The sequence below is a fragment of the Hemibagrus wyckioides genome, linkage group LG21, assembly GCF_019097595.1.
Source record: "Hemibagrus wyckioides isolate EC202008001 linkage group LG21, SWU_Hwy_1.0, whole genome shotgun sequence".
NCBI lineage: Eukaryota > Metazoa > Chordata > Actinopteri > Siluriformes > Bagridae > Hemibagrus > Hemibagrus wyckioides.
The window spans coordinates 15,519,359-15,539,867 of NC_080730.1; the positions used below are offsets into that span (position 1 = coordinate 15,519,359).

Consider the following 20,509-nt stretch of genomic DNA (forward strand, 5'->3'; position numbering starts at 1 on the left):
AATCCACTTATCTACTGTAGTCTACCCTGATACCACAGGAGAGAGGATATGCCTTTACACTGTACTTTTTGAATTATTGTCAGAAAAACACCAAAATCTGTCTTATATTTACAAAATAAGTTCAAATCAGTCACGGATGTATTTAACATATAAGCATTTTTAGTCGCGTACAGGTTCCTGCTACATAGACGATGATTGATGGCCTATGTGTTTTGAGTCATTGTTGTGTGCGCTTAATATTCAATAGGACTCTGGGGGTCCTTGATTTTCCTTTGACATTTGCTATTACACAGTAAAGTTTAGATTTTAATTATTGAACATTATACTATAATGGATACAATTACCTCTTTGTTATATATAAACATTTTATTGACCATTGTTGGTAATAACATTTTATTGCCCGTTTTGGAATGAATAAATTGTTTTAAAAGAATGGTAGAGGAAAGGTAAAGGTAAAGTAATAATAGGGATTTGGGGGACTGTGTGGGGAAAGAAGGGCAAAGAAGAGGGGGTGGAATTAGGTCATAGGTTGTTCTAGATGTGAGGTAGGCATTTAAAGGGTTAAAGTTCTGTCTTTCATAAAATGACTAGTTCTGTCATCCATGAGCTGTGGGCTGAGAAATGCTGAGAGTCCCGAAAACCCCAAAACATTACAGAGTAATTACATTACTGTAGATAAATTTGCACTACGTGATGTTTTCTTGGGGAACAGGAACTGTTAAAACAATGACCTTTTTCAGTGGATTACTTTGACATTGTGACAAGGATTCCTTTTGTGTGTGTGTGTGTGTGTTTTAATGTACTCAGCCTACATTATGGTTTTAAAAAATATGCGTACAGTTCAGATCAGTTCTTCCCAGATCGGCTTTTTGGTTTGTTCAATATGGATTCACTGGTCAAGGCCTAGCTCTTCTTGCTGTGCCCGTAACCCAGCTTTGACTGAACAAAAGACACTTAGCCAGGAAGCGATTCAGCCAATCAGCTGCCACCTTCCAGCTTGCCAGCGAGCATTGTCCAATCACAGCAGGCTTTTGGCTCGGCTGCCTCGGAGTGCCGAGGCTGTGCTTATGCAGTGAGAGAGGGCTGAGGGCTGTCCTCCATGTTTTAATAAGCACTGACATTACACACAAGTCTTTTCTAAGCCATGCATCCACAGAGGTAAGTTTGCTTTCTATGCTTTCACTTTCTGTTTAGTAAATCTACTAATTGTGTACAAGGTATTAACACAAAAATACAATGGTTTTTATTCTGGGGGGGGAGGTGGGAAAATCCTGTTCCAACAGCACAGAGCTGGATCTTGACAGGAACAGGACTCAGCAGCAATGTGTTTCATTTTGTGTGTGTCTCTGCTGTTTTTATAACCCCTTGTTAAGCTATGAGTGTACCCAGGACAAGAATGGACCTCTGTGCTTTTTCTCAGCTGTAACACTGATCAAGCAAAGAGAGGAATACAGGAGTGGTGTAGGCCAAGACTCTCAAAATGGAAGGCCCTGTATGTGTAAGGGGAAACCCAGGCTGCAGAATGGCTTGCATTATAAGCAGCACTGCAAGTATACTGCAGTTTATTGCAGATCTTGTCTTTTGTTCAAGACAATAAAAAAGAGCAGTGGTTTGCTTTGGCTGTATTAATAATCTGCCAACAAAACTGAAGACGGTCTATAATTGACACACATCACAGCCTATACTGTATGGCCCTGGCTTTCTGTACTGTGCATTGATGACACTGTTTTTGTTAAAGCATGCATAGCAGTTGGCAGCCATTTCAGGTAGCTTCTCTTTTTTTTTGCCCATGTAGTAGGGCCTGGTTCTATATACGTCAAACACTCAGTGAGGATTTTGCTTATAAAATAGAAATTATTCTGAATCAGAGTGGCCATGAAGAGGCGTCTCGTGTGTAATAAATTAAAGATCCCTTCAAAATATATGGAAATATATAGCGTGTCTGGACTTTGGAATCAGCTAGGGTTGCAAAAAAATATAAACTTATAATCAATATTGAACAACTTCTGACATACAACACGTTCTCAATGTTTTGGTGTGTGCTGAGAACATCTTAACCAGTATGAGTGTTTTCCACTTGAACAAAACAGCATGTTTGAGTGAATCATAGCATTCATGTGATCTATCATACAAGTTTGGTGAAATAAAGAAATAAAGAAATGAATAAATGCTATAGCCAAAACCAGCTCTCTTGTCATTGCTCATGGTTAGGGGAAGCTGATATGATTTGGCTGTGTTTAGTACTCTGCTGAAATAATGATTTGGATGAATTTGCCTGTTCTTCAAGACCAAAAACCTGGCTTGAACTTTTTTTTATTCGATCCACAGATGGCCAATCTCCTCAAATTCATTTCAGTTGTTTGATAACGCCTCCATTGCCATAACCGATGAAAGCCTTCTGATTAATTCTGACTAATTGTCTGACCTACCTGATTAAAGGCTGCGTTTATTTAGATGTCAGATCCTCTCGTTTTAATCAATGCTTTGGGAATCTAAGCAAGTAGCTGATTAATTGGGCTTATTCACAGTTGTCTGGATTTTGTTAGCGGTCCACTCAATTGACCCACTGGCTACACTGACAGCAAAATATGTGAAAGGTAGATAATTACTATATACAGTACAGTTCGGCCTGCATTTATTATTTAACGAAATGAGTGATGTTAATTATGAAATATCATCAACGTTAAATGTAGATCGTTGATGCCATGCCACAAACAACAACTACAATTTGAGACCTGCTTTTCTGTGGCTTTACTTTCTGATAGTGATAACATTGTTAATATTGCTTAGACTCTTTTCAGACATTAGGCCACGCATAAGGTGCTAATTTAGCACAGCACTGGCCCTGCGTCTGATTGTGTATTCCGTTTGATTGGTAAGAAGGAAGTGGTTTGGGCAAATCTGAAGCCCCTAGCAACATGGTTTCAAACTATTTGCAATGCTGAAAATCTGGCGTTTACCACTGGTTGATGCATATGTAGTTATAAATATATAACATCTTAGAACTGAAAGCCTGACCAGAACTGTGTGGGTGTGTCACATTGCTAACTGATTTACAGTAGTGTCTTTCCAGCTGCAGAAAAACACCCTATGACCAGCACATAGATTTCATTTTGTATTATTAATGCGAGTCAGGGACATTACGTGTCGCGTTATATCATTCTACATGAACGTTGCTAGATCCGAAAATAAGATAAAATACTTCTTCAGTGTAACAATAATAAATTGATCACAACTATAGAACTATTGTAATTGTTAAAAATATGCCTACAGGGCTTTATGTTAGAACACTTCCTTACCTCAGGGCTCATTTATAGTTTTTAGTATTGAAAATAGTGGGTTGATTACATGACAATTAGGCCTATTGTATGTTACATATAATAATACTGAGAAAATCTATATAGGTGGTATGTTTGTTAGTGTATTTATGTCACTTAAGTTATCTGAGCAGTTGATAATGCTGGTTATTCTCCAAGAACAGCTGTTTCCTATAAGGCAGGTTACATTTTCCTCTTGGTTCTTTGTCTTTATGCTCTATGTGGGAGTGTGTGTGTGTGTGTATCTAAGGCCCTCACTGCATTCTTGCGGGCTGCTCTGCTGGCAAAGCTTGCATTCTCACAGTGGCCACAGAAAGCTCTAGAAAATGGATGCCTGTCACTGCTCTTAGACATTAGGCGAGGCATTAGGAAGGGAAAGCAGTCGATCTGAAGCCTTTGCCGTAGCTCTACAGAGAATATATACATGTTGCCTTGTCAGTGAAGGCTTAAAGTAGAAGTGGAGTGTGATTCGGAGTGTGTTTTTGATGGCGGATGGCAGCAGCAGCCCTCCCTGCATTGCAGCAGTGGATCAGAGCAGAGCGGAGAGAGCAGGGAGAGCCAGCGTGCCACACAGCACCGAGCGCCCAATCACGCGCCTCCGTGTGGCTCTCAAACCAATCGGCAGCCCACAGCTGAGGTTAAAGATTGACAATTGCACCGAGAGCGGCAGGGAGAGAGAGCAAGGCCCTTCTGGAAAATTCTGCACCCATCTTTGTCTCATCCCTTACCAGCTATTATAATTGAAGGGAAAAAGAACCAATAAAAAAAAAAAAAAGCCCTGCCTGAAGAACCTGTTCACTGTGCACGTAAAGAAAAATAAGGTATGCTGTTATTATGCATCGATTGTTTAACTTCATGTGACGGTTAGTGCGATGTCAGTGTTTGTGACGAGGAAGATGATTATATGTGTGTCATGCTGCCTTGCTGTGTGAAGGTTTAATGCCAGGTGAAGTGATGCTATTGATTGTGCGAGGGGAAATGGCTGTTGCTGAGGATGGATGGTGCATGCATGGTGGATGAGAGAAGGAGGCCAAGATGGCAAGTGCACAGCCTCTGCAAATATTGTCTTGTGTGTGTGTGTGTGTGTGTGCGTGCTTTCATTTTTTTTCTCCCCCAGAAATGCAGAGGGGAGAAAGAGGAAGAATCAAACCAGCATGAGAAGGCAAAGGTATTGCTGCCTCAACAGGAAGACGATTATCCTGGAAACTGGAATTCTGTAGCTTAATTGTATCCAAAAGATCCTTCTAATACCATGTTATTAACAGTAATTGAATGCCATGCTTAAGATTCGTGAGTCATAGGGTGCAAAGCGTGCAGAAATAGGCATTGCATTTTTTTCCTTCCCTCTTCTTATGTTTAGATTGGATGAGAGCACAGGCAGCTGATAGCGGGTGGTTGTTTTGTTTTGATGATGGAAAGATCAGGGCATGGTGTGGAGAGGGGAAACAGCACAACAGCAATGTCTGTCATTTCATAACCCGTGAGAACACCATTACTGTCACGACTCGTACCATCGCGGTGGTCTGGAAATTGCTATACACAAATAATATATACTATATACTACATTGCTATATACTAATTATGAGGCTTGCTGCATCTCTTCATGTATAAGGCCTTCGCTCACTTTGTATATATATACATAATATATATATATATATATATAAAATATTCTTGTATGTGTATTTTCCAGGAGACTGATTCGGTGTTATATAAACTACCTTTGTTTTTCTCAAGCTGTCCTTGTGACTAGGCTGTGTGTTGGTGGTGTTCTGGAGTGAGGGAAGGCAATATCATCCCCACCCTCTGGATACATTATTCATTTTGCACAGGCAACCATTTCCTTCATTGTCCACTATCTGCTTACTGCCTACACTGATCATAGTTTTTATTATGTTTTGTTGAATTTGCTGACTTCAAGCATGCATGATCACAAACGTGGAGGCTCGGCCTCGCCGATCTAATCTATTCCTAAGGAACAACACGTTTTTGCGTGCCATTTGGTTTGGCTCAGAAGTTTACCTTCATTTAACCACAGACAAACGAAAGACCTTGTCCAAATTTTTTTGTATGAAACCTGATTGCAGCATGCATTTTTGTCAGTGTTTGTCTGTGGACTCCAGACCTCTCTTGTTTTGAAAAGCCTCCTGCAGTGACACTGAGGGAGACCCTGGACTTCTGTCAAAGAAGCTCTTTCACTGAGAACCCTCTCCCTCTCTTCCACGCTCAAAGCAGTGGAAATAATAAACCGGAGAAGAAGAAATTCAATGAGGCCACTTGGTTGCATCAAAGCTTCTGCTAGTTGCACAACCACCCCCACTTTTACACAACCTGTTCAAATGGTCGATTGAGGATTTTCTGTGAAACTACTTATATGACTGTTTCTCTGCATGCATTTATTACTAGCATGGATGAGTACAAGTACGTGTTTTTGGTACTTGTTTGAAAAAGATACTTCTACCGAAATGAATGTCTTGTATACTGTCACTCCAAAATGCTATGATCAAACAGTATTATTTATAGCGAGCACGAGTGCACCGATTTTTTAGCAGGTACAGCAGTACCAGTGAACATGGTCATTAAAAATGTGTGCAAGGTGCTTTGAGTCACAAGCAAATTGTAGAGCCCGGGGAAAGGAATTGTTCATGTCTCAGTGCTCAATGCTCACAGAAGTAAAGTGCTATCATGCGTGACATTTCCTCTTGGTACATTAATACCTGGTACCATCTTAAGTTTTGATGCATCACTAATTCTAACCATAACGAGTTTCTTAACTGAAACCAAACCCCACTGTTGGTTTTTTAAAAAAAAATATAAATACGAAGACACACATCACAACTTGCTGAGAAGAATGCCTGAGCACTCGAGTTTTATATATGACAACAAGAAACAGTGTGGGAAACTAGTGAAACTAGAAATGCACTCAATCTGAAAAAATGGCATGAATTCCTTATATTCGGGTCAGGAGAACTTGTTATACACCATTTATACGTGGACATTCTTTGTGTACGGCAGTTTAGCAGAAGAGGAGGTGAAAACCGAATCAGATGCGATTGAAGGGATGGAGATTGCCACACGATCCAAAGGTATGAAGAACATAACATTTTGTAATGATCTTATACGACCTGCATTTTCTCTAACTTGAGTTTTGCTTCATGCAGTGTCTGATCCAGGGTCAGTGGAGCGTACTGCCCCAAAGCGCAAAGCACCTAGCCCGCCACATTCATCCAATGGACACTCACCTTCAGAAGCTTCTCCTAGCCCTGTCAAAAAGAAGAAGAAACCAGGAGCCGTCAACAGCAGCAAAGATCAGGTTCAGTGCTTTCTTTAATCTGTTCTCGAAACTTGAACAATAGGTTTACCTTTGCTTTTTGAGTGATAACCCTGACATCACATCATATCTATTGTCACTACATACCACCTGTTATTATCCTGATGCATTAAGTGGTTCCTCTAGCACTGTGTCAGACCTCTGTGTCTTGATTTTCAGGCAAACAAATTCAGACTGCAAATTATAATATTATATTATAATATTATATATATTATTTTAATAAATGATAAAAAAAAATCCCCACATTTAACAGTGTGGCTCCTCAGTTGATTTATTTTGCTTCATAGATGGAGTATCTTGGTTGTATCTGTGGACAGTTTTGAAATGGCAGGTAAATTCCTTGGCCAACTCAAAGAATATAATGTGATAAGCCTGCTCTCGATTCATTTTATCTGGCTTAAGATTGCAGTTGTGCTTTCTTTTATACTGACTAAGTAAAGCACGCAGGGATTGCATGACACAGCTAGTGAGGTCAGCCTTTACTTTTGCCGCTGTGCAAAAGAAACATTTCTCTACAACGTAAGGAATGTCTCAGTGATTTCAGGGAAAAGTGATTATTTGAATCTAATGTGAACGTAAGTCTGAACTTCTCTGCAAACATAGCTTGGAAGATTAGATTGCTTGAAGCTCAGAAAGGATAAATTTGCGCTTGTAGCTACAAATTCATGTGTGTTAGAAGCTACAGGTCACAATAGGTAGATAATAAGGATAAATTGGATGAAAATTCATGTAATGATTACTAAGCTACCTAACTGCAAGTGAGTGTGCTGATTTGGAACAATGACTTCAGTTGTGTGGCATCTGTCTAGGTCTGTAATATGTACATCTGCGGTGTTACCTCTGTGTGTCATGAGCTGCATTGTCTTTATTTTGAAACCCCCGCTCTCTTGTTTTTCTCGCCTACGTTCCAGTCCGAACTAAGACATGGTCCCTTTTACTATGTGAAGCAGCCCGCACTCACCACAGACCCTGTTGATGTTGTACCGCAGGACGGCAGGAACGACTTCTATTGCTGGGTGTGCCACCGCGAGGGCCAGGTGCTCTGCTGTGAGCTCTGCCCACGCGTCTACCATGCCAAGTGTCTCAAACTGGCTGCTGAGCCGGAAGGCGACTGGTTCTGTCCTGAGTGTGAGGTACTGGCACACACTAGCACTGCCACCAGTATGCGAGATCAATTGTGCCTTTAAAATATTATTTGAAATACTTATTTCAACACAATTGGTATGTTTTCCAGGCACGTTGTGATTTGTAAATAACGAAAGCTCCTTGATTCATGATTTCATTAAAAATAAAAGCTGCAAAGATTATATATTTTTTGCCGAATCAGAAGCCTGAAGACGTGTCAGATCACAGATAATTGGCAAGGGTGTCTCCGCAGCAATGTAAATAATTCAAGTGCTGAAAAGTGTGTAGGACTGACCGAGTGGCTTTGTTTTTCCATGTCACGAGTTTTTGCGTGGTATGTTTGTACATTTTGTACACATTTCTAGTGGAAAGCAACAAAAGAAGGTAAGGTTGCGTTTTGTGAGCACTCCACCGCTACTTCCTGTCTTCCACTGAGGTTTAAAAGCTACACATGTTCGCTTTACCCGCAGGAGATTTGAGTCACGATGATGCCACAGCCATCCCAGCCATCTAGCCATGCTCTCTGGGTGGGAGGGATGCACTCTAATTATACTCTTTCCTTTCAATATTAATCATAGCCAATCATAAGCTTCTGTGAGCTCATGTATGTGGAAGAGAGCAGGTAGTGCTATCCTCTGAGGGTGTTTGAATGTTTTAAGCACTTGCAAACCTTTTAACTCGCCAAGTTGATAGTTGTCATGTGATATTGGAAAGGGTGTGAAGTCGCAAATGACCAATGGCAATATATCGTTTGTAAGGAACACACATTATGAGTCTTGGTACAAATAACTAGATTATAATCAACTGTACCCTCCAGTTATTTACCTGCCTGCAATCATATATCACCAACCAGTCTTTAGGGTCATGAATTAGGTCTCTGAAGCTTGGAAAGATCAGGTGAACTCTATCAGGATGCTATCATACACAAAAAACACATCCCCAGAAACTGTAGTCTTGGCTTTTTGCCAAAAGTTTTGGGACACCCCTCCAAATCATTGAATTCAGGTGTTCCAATCACTTCCATGGCCACAGATGTATAAAATCGAGCACCTCGGCATGCAGACTGCTTCTACAAACATTTATGAAAGAATGGGTCACTCTCAGGAGCTCAATGAATTTGAGCATGGTACAGTGAAAGGTTGGCACCTGTGTAATAAGCCCATTCGTGAAATTTCCTCACTACTAAATATTCCATGGTATTATAACAAAGTGGAAGCAACTGTGAACAAACTCAGCTATAAAGTGGTAGGCCACGTAAAATCACAGCGCGTGGTCGGCGCATGCTGAAGTCATCAACTTTCAGCAGCTACAGACCTCTAAACTTTGTGTGGCCTTCAGATTAGTTTTCATGGCCGAGCAGCTGCATCCAAGCATTACATCACCAAGGGCAATGCAAAGCATCAGATGCAGTGGCGTAAAGCACACAGACTGTGGACCCTAGAGCAGTGGAGACGTGTTCTCTGGAGTGACTGTCTGGCTATCTGATGGATGAGTCTGTTTGGCGGTTGCCAGGAGAACGGTACTTTCCTGACTGCATTGTGCCAAGTGTAAAGTTTGGTGGAGGGGGGATTATGGTGTGGGGTTGTTTTTCAGGGGTTGGGCTTGACCCCTTAGTTCCAGTGAAAGTTCCAGTGCCTGACCTCACAAATGCGCTGCTAGAGGAATGGTCAAAAATTCCTATAAACACACTCCTAAACCTTGTGGAAAGCCTTCCCAGAAGAGTTAAAGCAGTTATAGCTGCAAAGGGCGGGCCGATTCCATATTAAACCCTAGGGATTAAGAATGCGATGTCATCAAAGTTCATGTGCATGTAAAGGCAGGTGTCCCAAAACTTTTGGCAATATAGTGTACATCTGGCCTCAACCGCTGTGCAGTCTGCTAATACTCATTCATTTTACTGTTTAAAAGAAATGCACGATAGAACTACTCAGCATTAACACACATAGGAATATACACTGCATAGTAGTTCGTAGCCAAAATAGTGTACACGAAAAGGTCAAATGAGCTTTGAAAGCCATTAAAGGTCATATGAGTCAGTTCTGTGTTTGAGGTAAATAAACTAATGAAACGAAAGACCTGATGGCATCTCTATGAATTATTGTCCCTCTTGAAGCAGCAAAAAAGTTCACTAGGAAGTTTATTAAGTCACTATGCTGACAGACTGTTTAATGTATCAGTTGTTAATGTTAAAAATAGGTTTAAGAGGTGTGTCAAAATATAACGCATCTTCTTTTTCAGAAAATAACCGTCGCAGAGTGCATTGAGACCCAGAGCAAGGCGATGACCATGCTCACACTGGACCAGCTGTCTTACCTTCTCAAGTTTGCCCTCCAGAAGATGAAACAGCCGGGTGTAAGTGCTCACAGCCCAGATCTCACTGTGAAAATTTACTTACGTGACATCCATTTTAGCAGCTGTATAGTGTTTTCTACATGAGGAGCTAAATTAAGTTAGAATAAATACACAATTCCTTCCGTAGATGCTATTTTACATAATTGAGGAAATTAAAATATTTCAGTCTCTATCTCTCTCTCTGTCTCTCTATCTCTCTCTCCAGACAGAACCGTTTCAGAAGCCAGTATGTCTTGATCAACATCCTGATTATGCAGAGTATATTTTTCATCCCATGGATCTCTGTACATTAGAAAAGGTAAAACTTCCAAAAACTCATCTTGCACTAATATGTTCTTTGCTTTGGACTGGAGCCTGTTTTAAGATTTTTTTTCATTCCTATTTAGAATATCAAAAAGAAAATGTATGGCTCGACTGAAGCATTCCTGGCTGATGTGAAGTGGATTTTGCACAACTGCATTATTTACAACGGAGGTTGGACATAAAACTGATGCATACATATTAATGTGCTGCTCTTATTTATTGATTTGTGTGGAAAAAAAATCTCTCTTTATATTTTCCAGGAAACCATAAGCTCACCACAACAGCTAAAGTTATCATAAAGATCTGTGAACATGAAGTGAGTAAAGCAGGGTTTGAAAAGATTTAGATAAATGCAAAAGTTTAAATGAAAATGCAGATTTTGGTCCAGGTTTTTCTCAGCTGTTTTCTGTTTTACAGATGAATGAAATTGAGGTCTGTCCAGAATGCTATCTTTCAGCCTGCCAGAAGAGGGACAACTGGTTTTGTGAGCCGTGTGTAAGTAGTACTTACTATATAAATATGTCATTATTAATGCATTAATATTACTAAAATTATGTGACTTAACAGCCTCTTTGGTTGGTTTGCTATCTATTTCAGAGTAACCCTCATCCCCTAGTCTGGGCCAAACTTAAGGGTTTTCCATTCTGGCCTGCCAAAGCTCTACGAGACAAAGATGGGCAAGTAGATGCACGATTCTTTGGACAACATGACCGGTATGTTATTAAAAATCTACACATGCTTATCATTTCCTGTACTGCGTTCTATTCATTTATGCTACGTTCCTTTTTTTTCTTTTCAGGGCCTGGGTACCAATCAATAACTGCTACCTCATGTCTAAAGAGATTCCTTTCTCCGTGAAGAAGACCAAAAGCATCTTCAACAGCGCCATGCAGGAGATGGAGGTCTATGTGGAGAACATTCGGAAAAAATTTGCCGTCTTCAATTACGCCCCCTTCCGCACACCCTACACGCCCGACAACCAGTTCCAAATGCTGCTCGACCCAGCGAACCCTGGCGCTGGCTCAGTCAAACCTGAAAAACAGGAGAAGATCAAGCTCAGCTTTGATATGACAGCATCACACGTAGGCAAGGGCATGGTATCGTCCGGCATGGGTGGCGGAGGGACTACTGGTAGGCGGATCACTGTGCCGGACATACCGCGATCACCAATGAGCACTAACTCTTCTGCCCATACCGGCTCTGATGGTGAGCAGGAGGGCGGAGAAAAGAGCCAGACCAGAGCGCTTCTGCAACACCACAGCACAGGAGAAGATTCACTAGATAGCACAGGTAGTAGTGCTAAACTGATTATGTTGATAATTATGTTGATTGTAAATGAAGTAGCCCTTTTATAAATGCATCCAAATTAAGCAGCCCCTTGATATCCACAGCCTCCCCTGCTGCTCCGCGAGCCGGGCCTGCAGGCAGCGCCATGGACAGCCCCAAACCATTCCACTGTACAGTCCCAAACACACCCATTAAACAAGAGAAGACCCCCACTACAGGCAGCATCTTAAACCTTAACCTCGGTAAGATGTTTCCTCTCTAATTAAAGCTGTACTGTAGTTAAAAGTTATCAGAGTTGCTCATGTCATGCTTTAGAAAACCTGTGACTAATCCGCTCATGTGTGATGTATGTCTGGTGGCTTGTTTCAGACCGTAGCAAGGCTGAGATGGACCTAAAGGAGCTGAGCGAGACCGTACAGCAGCAGCAGGGTGCTCAGGCCTCACTCACTTCTCCCAAAAGACAGATCAGGAGCCGGTTCCAGCTCAACCTCGACAAGACCATTGAGAGCTGCAAAGCCCAACTGGGTGAGCTCACAGACACAAGAAAGACTTATTGCAATTAAAGAATAGAAAAGAAGACTTGTAAGAAGTCTTCTGTTAATATTACATCAATGTCAAAAAAGTAATAGTGAGGCCATTTTAAGTTGTAATAATAGTACTAATGTAATCTGAATTGCTGGATGTAAAACTGGACAGTAATAAATGAAATAATAAACATTTTAAAAGAAACAAATCACAAGTCGATGAATAAATTCAGACGTGAATTTTAACTGGAATGTGGGCTAACTAAAGCTGACCTTTCTTCTTTCTTTGACCTAACCTGATGACTTTGTGAGCCTTTATGATAGCTATCTCAATAGAAACTAGATCTAGGCAAATAAATTCAGAGAAAATTTTCTGGTAATTTTCAACCTAGCTTTTTTGGATAGGCAAGTTGGAAAATGTCCATTTTTATAGGAACTAGTCTGTTTTCTGTGCGGAAGGTGTTTGTTCTTTCTGACTGACTTGAAAGAAGAAAGAAACCATGCCTAAGAAAACTTGCCACTTCTTACCTCTGCTTTAAACAGGTATAGACGAAATATCAGAGGATGTGTACAAAGATGAGGAGCACAGCGACTCGGACGACTCTGACAAGTCTGACTCCAGCGACAGCGAGTACGCCAGTGACAACGATCAAAAACCAAAGAGCGCCAAGGACTCCGCTGCTGAAAATGAAAAAACAGAGAAAGAGCTATCGAAAAAGAAACCCAAACCAACATCCCCTGTTGGCGAAGACAAGGACAGTAGCACAGACTCATCTGGTACATCTAGTTCACTGACTAAAGGTGAGAAAGTAGGAAGTGGTGTCTCTCAAGCAAAAGAAAAGCCAGTTGTCGAGTTGGACAAAGAAGTGCCCAAAGCAGCACCGGCGTCTCCGGGTACAAGAGAGAAGTCCAAGGTAACAGAAGAAGCCAGGCAGCCTGTGTCTGTCGACGTAGACATGGATTCAGACTCGGAGCGAGAGCTAGTGATTGATTTGGGAGAAGAACCTGGAGGGAGAGAGAGGAAGAGGCGTAGGAAAGACTCAGCCGCTGTCACCGCACTCAAAGAGCCCGCAGCCTCCAAGACAGAGGGTGAGTTCTGTGTCCACTCAACATCCAAAGACTAAACATTAAGCCACACAAGTTTATTTATAAAGAACTTTTAGATACCTGATCTTTGATGAAGTCCATCAGTGTGGAAGACATCTGTCTTTATCATGTAGCTTTTAGAATTTATTGTGTCTCAAAAAAATCTAATGTTGTGTCTCAAGTCACTCACTATGAACGGTTTTCCTATTACAATTCGTTTTTTATCTTCTTAAACCTACCAAAAAAGTCTGTTTTAAGTACTAGTCTTTGGGATTTTCGGGATGCAGATCATGTCAGTAATCACAACCAGAAAGTTTTTAAAGAGAAACAGAGCTCATTGGTATGTTTCAAATTGCTGTGCAAAGTTTTGGCTCAGATGTTCAGTCTGCTGCTTGTAATCCTTCATATGTACAGAAGATACATGAGCGTGTAGTTGAGCGATGCCACTTGTGTAGCAGTTGCATGCGTGCTCATATACATGGTAAAAGTGGAGTATATTTAAAGGACACAGGATGTAAATGATACGCATTCGTTTCTGGTAGAGCTTACTTTCACTTCATCTAGGTGAATTTTGGCCTGTCAATTCACAAGCCTTTTTCTTGTGAGCCAGTAGAAACCAAGCAGGCAGGATTGTGTTCTCAAAAAACAAGTTGCTTTAATGTTCATATAATGATAGGAGAATTTAACCTTATGGTTTTCTTGCTAACAATGTTACACATTCTCTGAGAGTGATGTCAGATAACTTCATTACATCATGTTAAATTTAGGCTTAGGGTGAGAATAGGGTCTGGCTATGTAACATTTCATATAAACTGTATTTATACACAGATGAGCCATAACATTATGACAACTTAGAGGTGAAGTGAATGACACTGATGATCTCCTCATCATGGCACCTGTTAGTGGGTGGGATATATTAGGCAGCAAGTGAACATTTTGTCCTCAAAGTTGATGTGTTAGAAGCTGGAAATACGGGCGAGCGTAAGGATTTGAGTGAGTTTGACGAAGGGCCAAATTGTGATAGATAGACGACTGGATCAGAGCATCTCCAAAACTGCAGCTCTTGTGGGGTGTTCCCGGTCTGCAATGGTCAGTATCTATCAAAAGTGGTCCAAGGAAGGAACAGTGGTGAACCGGTGACAGGGTCATGGTCGGCCAAGGGTCACTGATACATGTGGGGAGTGAAGGCTGGCCCGTGTGATCCTGATCCAACAGATGAGCTACTGTTGCTCAAATTGCTGAAGAAGTTAATGCTGGTTCTGATAGAAAGCTGGCAGAATAAACAGTGCATGATGAGTCAGGGCTGTTCTGGCAGCAAATAGGGGACCAACACAATATTAGCCAGGTGGTCATAATGTTATGCCTGGTCAGTACCTAAAATGGCAATATAAGAATAAAATAGTACACCATATACAAGTATTTATTTTATACACTATAATAATAATTACATATATTAGAGCAGATTCAAACCACTCTCATATCTATATCTGTGTATCTATCTTATGCTTTATTATACATGTATCTTATTTCTTTTTATATATTTGTATCCTTTAGCTAAAGGACCTCCAGCAGGAAGTCTCGCACCATCACAAACTCCTTCAACACCCTCTTCCACACCAGGCCTCAAAGACCCTTCTCAGTCTCCCATGGCAGTCCCTCTAAATGTAGTCACCATCCCCGCTGTCCCTAGCAGTACCACCCTCGTCTCTTCTTCCCTGCCTAACACCGCTCTACCAACAGCCCTGCCTTCCTCCACCCCCACCAGCACGGTGAAGAAACAGCGCCCCCTGCTGCCCCGTGAGAGTGTGCCGGTGGTAGAGCGAGCCGTCGTGTGGAACCCCGGGACCAAGTTTCAGACGTCCTCTCAGAAGTGGCACATGCAGAAGGTGCAGCGGCAGCAGCAGAGCCACACACAGCCTCACAGCCAGGCACAGACGTTATCACAAGCACAGCAGGCATCGTCTTCACCGTCTTCATCCAGCACTCGATATCAGACACGACAGGCTGTTAAGGGTAGGTAGGCCCCAGTTAAGTTTAAACACGATTTAGACAGATACAATTTATTTCAATTAATTAATTACAAACTACTTTATTTCTCATAGCTGTGCAGCAGAAAGATTCCCCACACAGCACGTCGACCTCGGCTGTCACGCTGGTCACCAGCACCCCTGTGTCTGCAGCCATAATGGCAGGTGTCACGGTTAGCTCTTCCTCCTCATCCTCATCATCCTCCATGGCTGGAGATCTACAAATCCCCACCACCTCTGCTGACGTGGCAGCTGACATTGCAAAATATACCAACAAAGTAAGATTCCAGATCTCTTTTGGGGAAAAAAAACAGATTTAGAGGAATAAATCTTTCTTACTATTTGAGTTTTTAAGAGCGATCTATGTGATCTATGATGTGTGAGGGACTGTGTGGTTTAAAATTGAATGGTAACAGATTCTTTTAATGCAATGCATTATTGAGATGTCACTGATTTGAGCATAATAATTAAAATGTGTATCGACAGATCATGGATGCAATCAAGGGGACAATGACGGAAATATACAATGACCTCTCCAAGAGCACCTCAGGAAACACAATAGCTGAAGTATGAAACACTGAAAAATGAATACAGTGCTCATGATAAAAGTGTACGATAATACATTTTTGCCAACTTACATAAAAGAACCAGTGATATGCTCTTATTGTGCCTTTCAGATCAGGCGGTTACGGATTGAAATCGAAAAGCTGCAGTGGCTCCATCAACAGGAATTATCAGAGATGAAGCACAATTTAGGTTTGTCATTTTCAGTCCATTTAGTACCATTTAGTTCTCATATATCGTGCTGTGAAAAAAAGGAAAAGCCTTTTTTTTTTTACACTTATTCGTCTTGCGCTGGACTCAGAGCTGACCATGGCGGAGATGCGGCAGAGTCTGGAGCAGGAGCGGGAACGGTTGGTCGCAGAAGTGAAGAAGCAAATGGAGATGGAGAAACAGCAGGCAGTCGATGAGACCAAGAAGAAGCAGTGGTGTGCCAACTGCAAGAAAGAGGCCATTTTCTATTGCTGCTGGAACACAAGCTACTGTGATTACCCCTGCCAACAAGCACACTGGCCAGAACACATGAAGTCCTGCACGCAGTCTGGTACGATAAAAAGCACTGTCACATTCTGTTGTGTTCTCAAGTTTCATGGATGGACAAATCATAAATGTATTAACTAGCCCACAGGAGTAACTTCAATGTACCTTACTACTTGAGTAGTGATTTGTCCACTCCTGCCTTCAACATTGATTTTGTCTCATAACCCCACCCTTTTGTAATTTTTTTTAGCAACATCGTCACAGCAAGAGCCAGACACTGAATCAAACACAGACGGCATTTCTAAGGTTTCTGGCCATCCCAACAACGGTCAGGACTCGCCTCGAGAGACTGCAGGAGCTCCTCCTACAGACAAGGACAGCGATGTGGACAAATCAAAGGACAGTGTCACCGTCAGTGTGTCCTAGCTCATAGACATTCCAGCTACTGCACTTATAACTGCACATATGTACAAAACATAGTCAAGTTCTGTCACTACAAACAAAAATACTTTTCATGTTGTTGTCTTGCCAGGATCTGTGTTTAACACTTTGGGAGGCTGATTTATGTATTTGCATCAATAATAGTTCCATGTTCTGATCTCAGTTGGATACAGCATTAAAGACACAACCAGACCTCTTTAGTGACTTACTTTTGTTAAAAACATTTTTTTTAATACACAGTTCTTACTCAAAGTCCGTTTTTTTCTGATTGGCTTATTAACATGATTACAGTGAATTATATTTACACAAAGCAGTGGTCTTTTAGCGCTCAGTCCATGTTTTTTGTACAATTATTCAAATCCTATTTGGTCCTCTCACCAGCTAGAGCGGAGTTATGAAGATATAAACACGTTAATGAGCTGAATGTATCTGGGTAAATATGGTTTAAGTGTCATAACTGAAACACCCTCTGGATGTGGCTGATATATGTAAAATGATAAAGTGATGTTCACGGCTCATTCTGAAGAGGCGGTCATGTGTTACATTTTTATTGCAGGTTGTCTATTTCTTATTAAATATATATATATATATCTACATACATATATATATATATATATATATATATATATATATATATATATATATGAGCTTTATATAGGGGTTGGGTATAACAAATGTCAGAGTTTCTTTTTATTTTTTAATTGTAAAAAAAAATAATGAATATTGGTTTATATTCATATTTAAATTCATCCGACATTTTGTTTGGTAATAGGAAACATTCTATTTTATTTTCTCTATGCATCCATCACTAAAAATATTTGCAGTTTGCAAGGACAAAAAAAAGTTTGATTAGATTGTCTATTAATATTAGTGTTCCCAAGTGGTGTTATTATCTTTTTCTTTCTTGAATCAAAGTGTATTAAATATGGCATGGTATGATACAACCGTGGTGTATCATAAGATGTTGGACTGATTGCTGTTAAATAATCACATGCTTTATTTTTATTATTTAAACTCCTTTGCCTTCACTCGCACTTTGCCCATTTTGGGTTCTTTTTTATTATTTCTTTTCTTTTCTTTTTTTTTTAACCTTAAATACATCTGACCAAACTATTTTGTTCTTTTTTTGCATTAAAATTGTTCTTTTAAAAAAAAATTAATATCAGATCAATATTTTCATCTCAGTCATTATTAACACAGAATTATGAGACTCTTCACTGCTGCTTTTCTAACCGGTTGAATCTTACTATTGGATCATTTTGACTGATCGTTGTCTGACTTTATTATTTTTTATTTTCTGCCAGGAAAGTTATGTTTATGTTTATAATCCCCCTGTATGATCAGCAGAAATATAGTGGTCCAGCAAACTAACCAAAGCTGAGGCTTAGAAGGTCATAACTGACTATCCGATGCATTATTACAGATCATTACGGTACAATAACATCGTTACAGCAGCCTCCCTAATATTTACTTTGACTGTTGACTGTTCTTAGCTCATAAAAAGAACTGCTGTATATAATAATTAAAAAATGTTTACATATTGTACAGAAATAAAATTTGGTGGTCTTAATGTGTCCTTTTTGGGGGGGGGGGTGTCTGGTGAAGGACTATGAATATTTATATACCTTTTATGGCAGGTTATGTGATTTATATCATGCTACTTTTGTAGGATATTTTTAAGTTAAGTTGTGTTTATTTGTCACATATACATTTCTGCAGAGTGAAATTCTTTCTTCACATATCCTATCCTTGGGGGTTGGGGTCAGAGCCCAGGGTCAGTCATGATGCAGCACCCGTAGAGCAAGGTGGGTTGGGGGCGTTGCTTAAGGGCCCAGTGGTGGCAGCTTGACTGTGCTAGGGCTCGAACCCAGATCTCCTGGTCAACGACCCAGAGCCTTAACCACTTGAGCCACCGACTCTCTCTCCCTCCCTCCCTCCCTCCCTCCTATCCTATCCTATCCTATCCTATCCTATCCTATCCTATCCTATCCTATCCTATCCTATCCTATCCTATCCTATCCTATCCTATCCTATCACCCTTTAACACCATCGCAGTATTTATATTACTATCATTTCAGTAGTACATCACTGTTAAATTTGACTCCATATAGACAATAACATATGGATTAAAGATCTGCTGGTTTTGAGCACAAACCCATCATTGTTGATATGAAGTTTTATAACAGGACATTTAGCTATTTTTTTCAAATTTATGGATGGAATGAATCTCCAGTGACACGAAAAGTTTTTCTCCACAAGAAAAGTGTGCAGTGGGGTTGAGTTCAGGCTACTCAAGTTACTCCATTGTCAGGCATACATAAACTTTTTGTCTTGTAGTTTATCTGTTTGGGGCAGTGGAGACTCAACAGTTAAGGCTCTTTGTTTCTGATCAATTTTAGGCCCTTGAACAAGCCTCAACACTCTCAGCTTTCCCACTTCTGAACAAGCTGGGATGTGCAAGAAAACATCATTTCACTGTGCTGTAATGTATATGTGACAAATTATGGCTTCTTCTATATGGCTCTGAACTAAAGCATACATTATTATATATATGTACAGTGGCATGTGAAAGTTTGGGCACCCTGCATAGTTAGTACCTAGTAGCACCCCCTTTATCTATCTATCTATCTATCTATCTATCTATCTATCTATCTATCTATCTATCTATCTATCTATCTATCTATCTATCTATCTATCTATCTATCTATCTATCTATCTATCTATTTGTCTGTCTGTCTAGCTGTATGTCTGTCTGTATGTTCATCTATCTATCTATCTATCTATCTATCTATCTATCTATCTATCTATCTATCTATCTATCTATCTGTCTGTCTGTCTGTCTGTCTGTCTGTCTGTCTATCTACCTATCTGTCTGTCTGTCTGTCTGTCTGTCTGTCTGTCTGTCTAGCTGTATGTCTGTCTGTATGTTCATCTATCTATCTATCTATCTATCTATCTATCTATCTATCTATCTATCTATCTATCTATCTATCTATCTATCTATCTATCTATCTATCTATTTGTCTGTCTGTCTAGCTGTATGTCTGTCTGTATGTTCATCTATCTATCTATCTATCTATCTATCTATTTATCTATCTATCTATCTATCTATCTGTCTGTCTGTCTGTCTGTCTGTCTGTCTGTCTGTCTGTCTGTCTGTCTGTCTATCTACCTATCTGTCTGTCTGTCTGTCTGTCTATCTATCTATCTATCTATCTATCTATCTATCTATCTATCTATCTATCTATCTATCTGTCTGTCTGTCTGTCTGTCTAGCTGTATGTCTGTCTGTATGTTCATCTATCTATCTATCTATCTATCTATCTATCTATCTATCTATCTATCTATCTATCTATCTATCTATCTATCTATCTATCTGTCTGTCTGTCTGTCTGTCTAGCTGTATGTCTGTCTGTATGTTCATCTATCTATCTATCTATCTATCTATCTATCTATCTATCTATCTATCTATCTATCTATCTATCTATCTATCTGTCTGTCTGTCTGTCTGTCTGTCTGTCTGTCTGTCTATCTATCTATCTATCTATCTATCTATCTATCTGTCTGTCTGTCTAGCTGTATGTCTGTCTGTATGTTCATCTATCTATCTATCTATCTATCTATCTATCTATCTATCTATCTATCTATCTATCTATCTATCTATCTATCTATCTATCT

General features: G+C 40.2%; 1 protein-coding gene across 2 annotated transcripts; it reads left to right on the forward strand.

Annotated features, from left to right (window-relative positions):
• The first annotated feature begins 1,024 nt into the window (after nt 1-1,024).
• On the forward strand, nt 1,025-17,417 carry zmynd8 (zinc finger, MYND-type containing 8). Of its 2 annotated transcripts, XM_058373954.1 has the most exons (20): nt 1,025-1,158; nt 6,330-6,400; nt 6,476-6,627; nt 7,557-7,778; nt 10,009-10,122; nt 10,328-10,420; nt 10,509-10,596; nt 10,686-10,741; nt 10,843-10,920; nt 11,023-11,138; nt 11,225-11,715; nt 11,817-11,954; nt 12,082-12,237; nt 12,780-13,325; nt 14,877-15,335; nt 15,425-15,627; nt 15,836-15,916; nt 16,027-16,105; nt 16,215-16,454; nt 16,641-17,417. In XM_058373954.1, exons 1-20 carry the CDS (start codon nt 1,145-1,147, stop codon nt 16,814-16,816), a joined length of 3,573 nt encoding a protein of 1,190 aa, XP_058229937.1. In that variant the 5' UTR covers nt 1,025-1,144; the 3' UTR covers nt 16,817-17,417. The 2 variants fall into 2 exon arrangements, with proteins under 2 accessions (XP_058229937.1, XP_058229936.1); XM_058373953.1 differs by lacking the exon at nt 1,025-1,158 and having other exon boundaries at nt 4,517-6,400.
• The last annotated feature ends 3,092 nt before the right edge of the window (nt 17,418-20,509 follow it).

What these genes read in the sequence shown, in the direction of transcription:
- zmynd8 (XM_058373953.1), top strand. Translation starts at nt 6,256, where the DNA reads ATGAATTCCTTATATTCGGGTCAGGAGAACTTGTTATACACCATTTAT. An exon ending in CTGCATTATTTACAACGGAG is followed by an intron (nt 10,597 to 10,685) that starts GTTGGACATAAA and finishes TATATTTTCCAG; the next exon opens with GAAACCATAAGCTCACCACA. An exon ending in GACACGACAGGCTGTTAAGG is followed by an intron (nt 15,336 to 15,424) that starts GTAGGTAGGCCC and finishes TATTTCTCATAG; the next exon opens with CTGTGCAGCAGAAAGATTCC.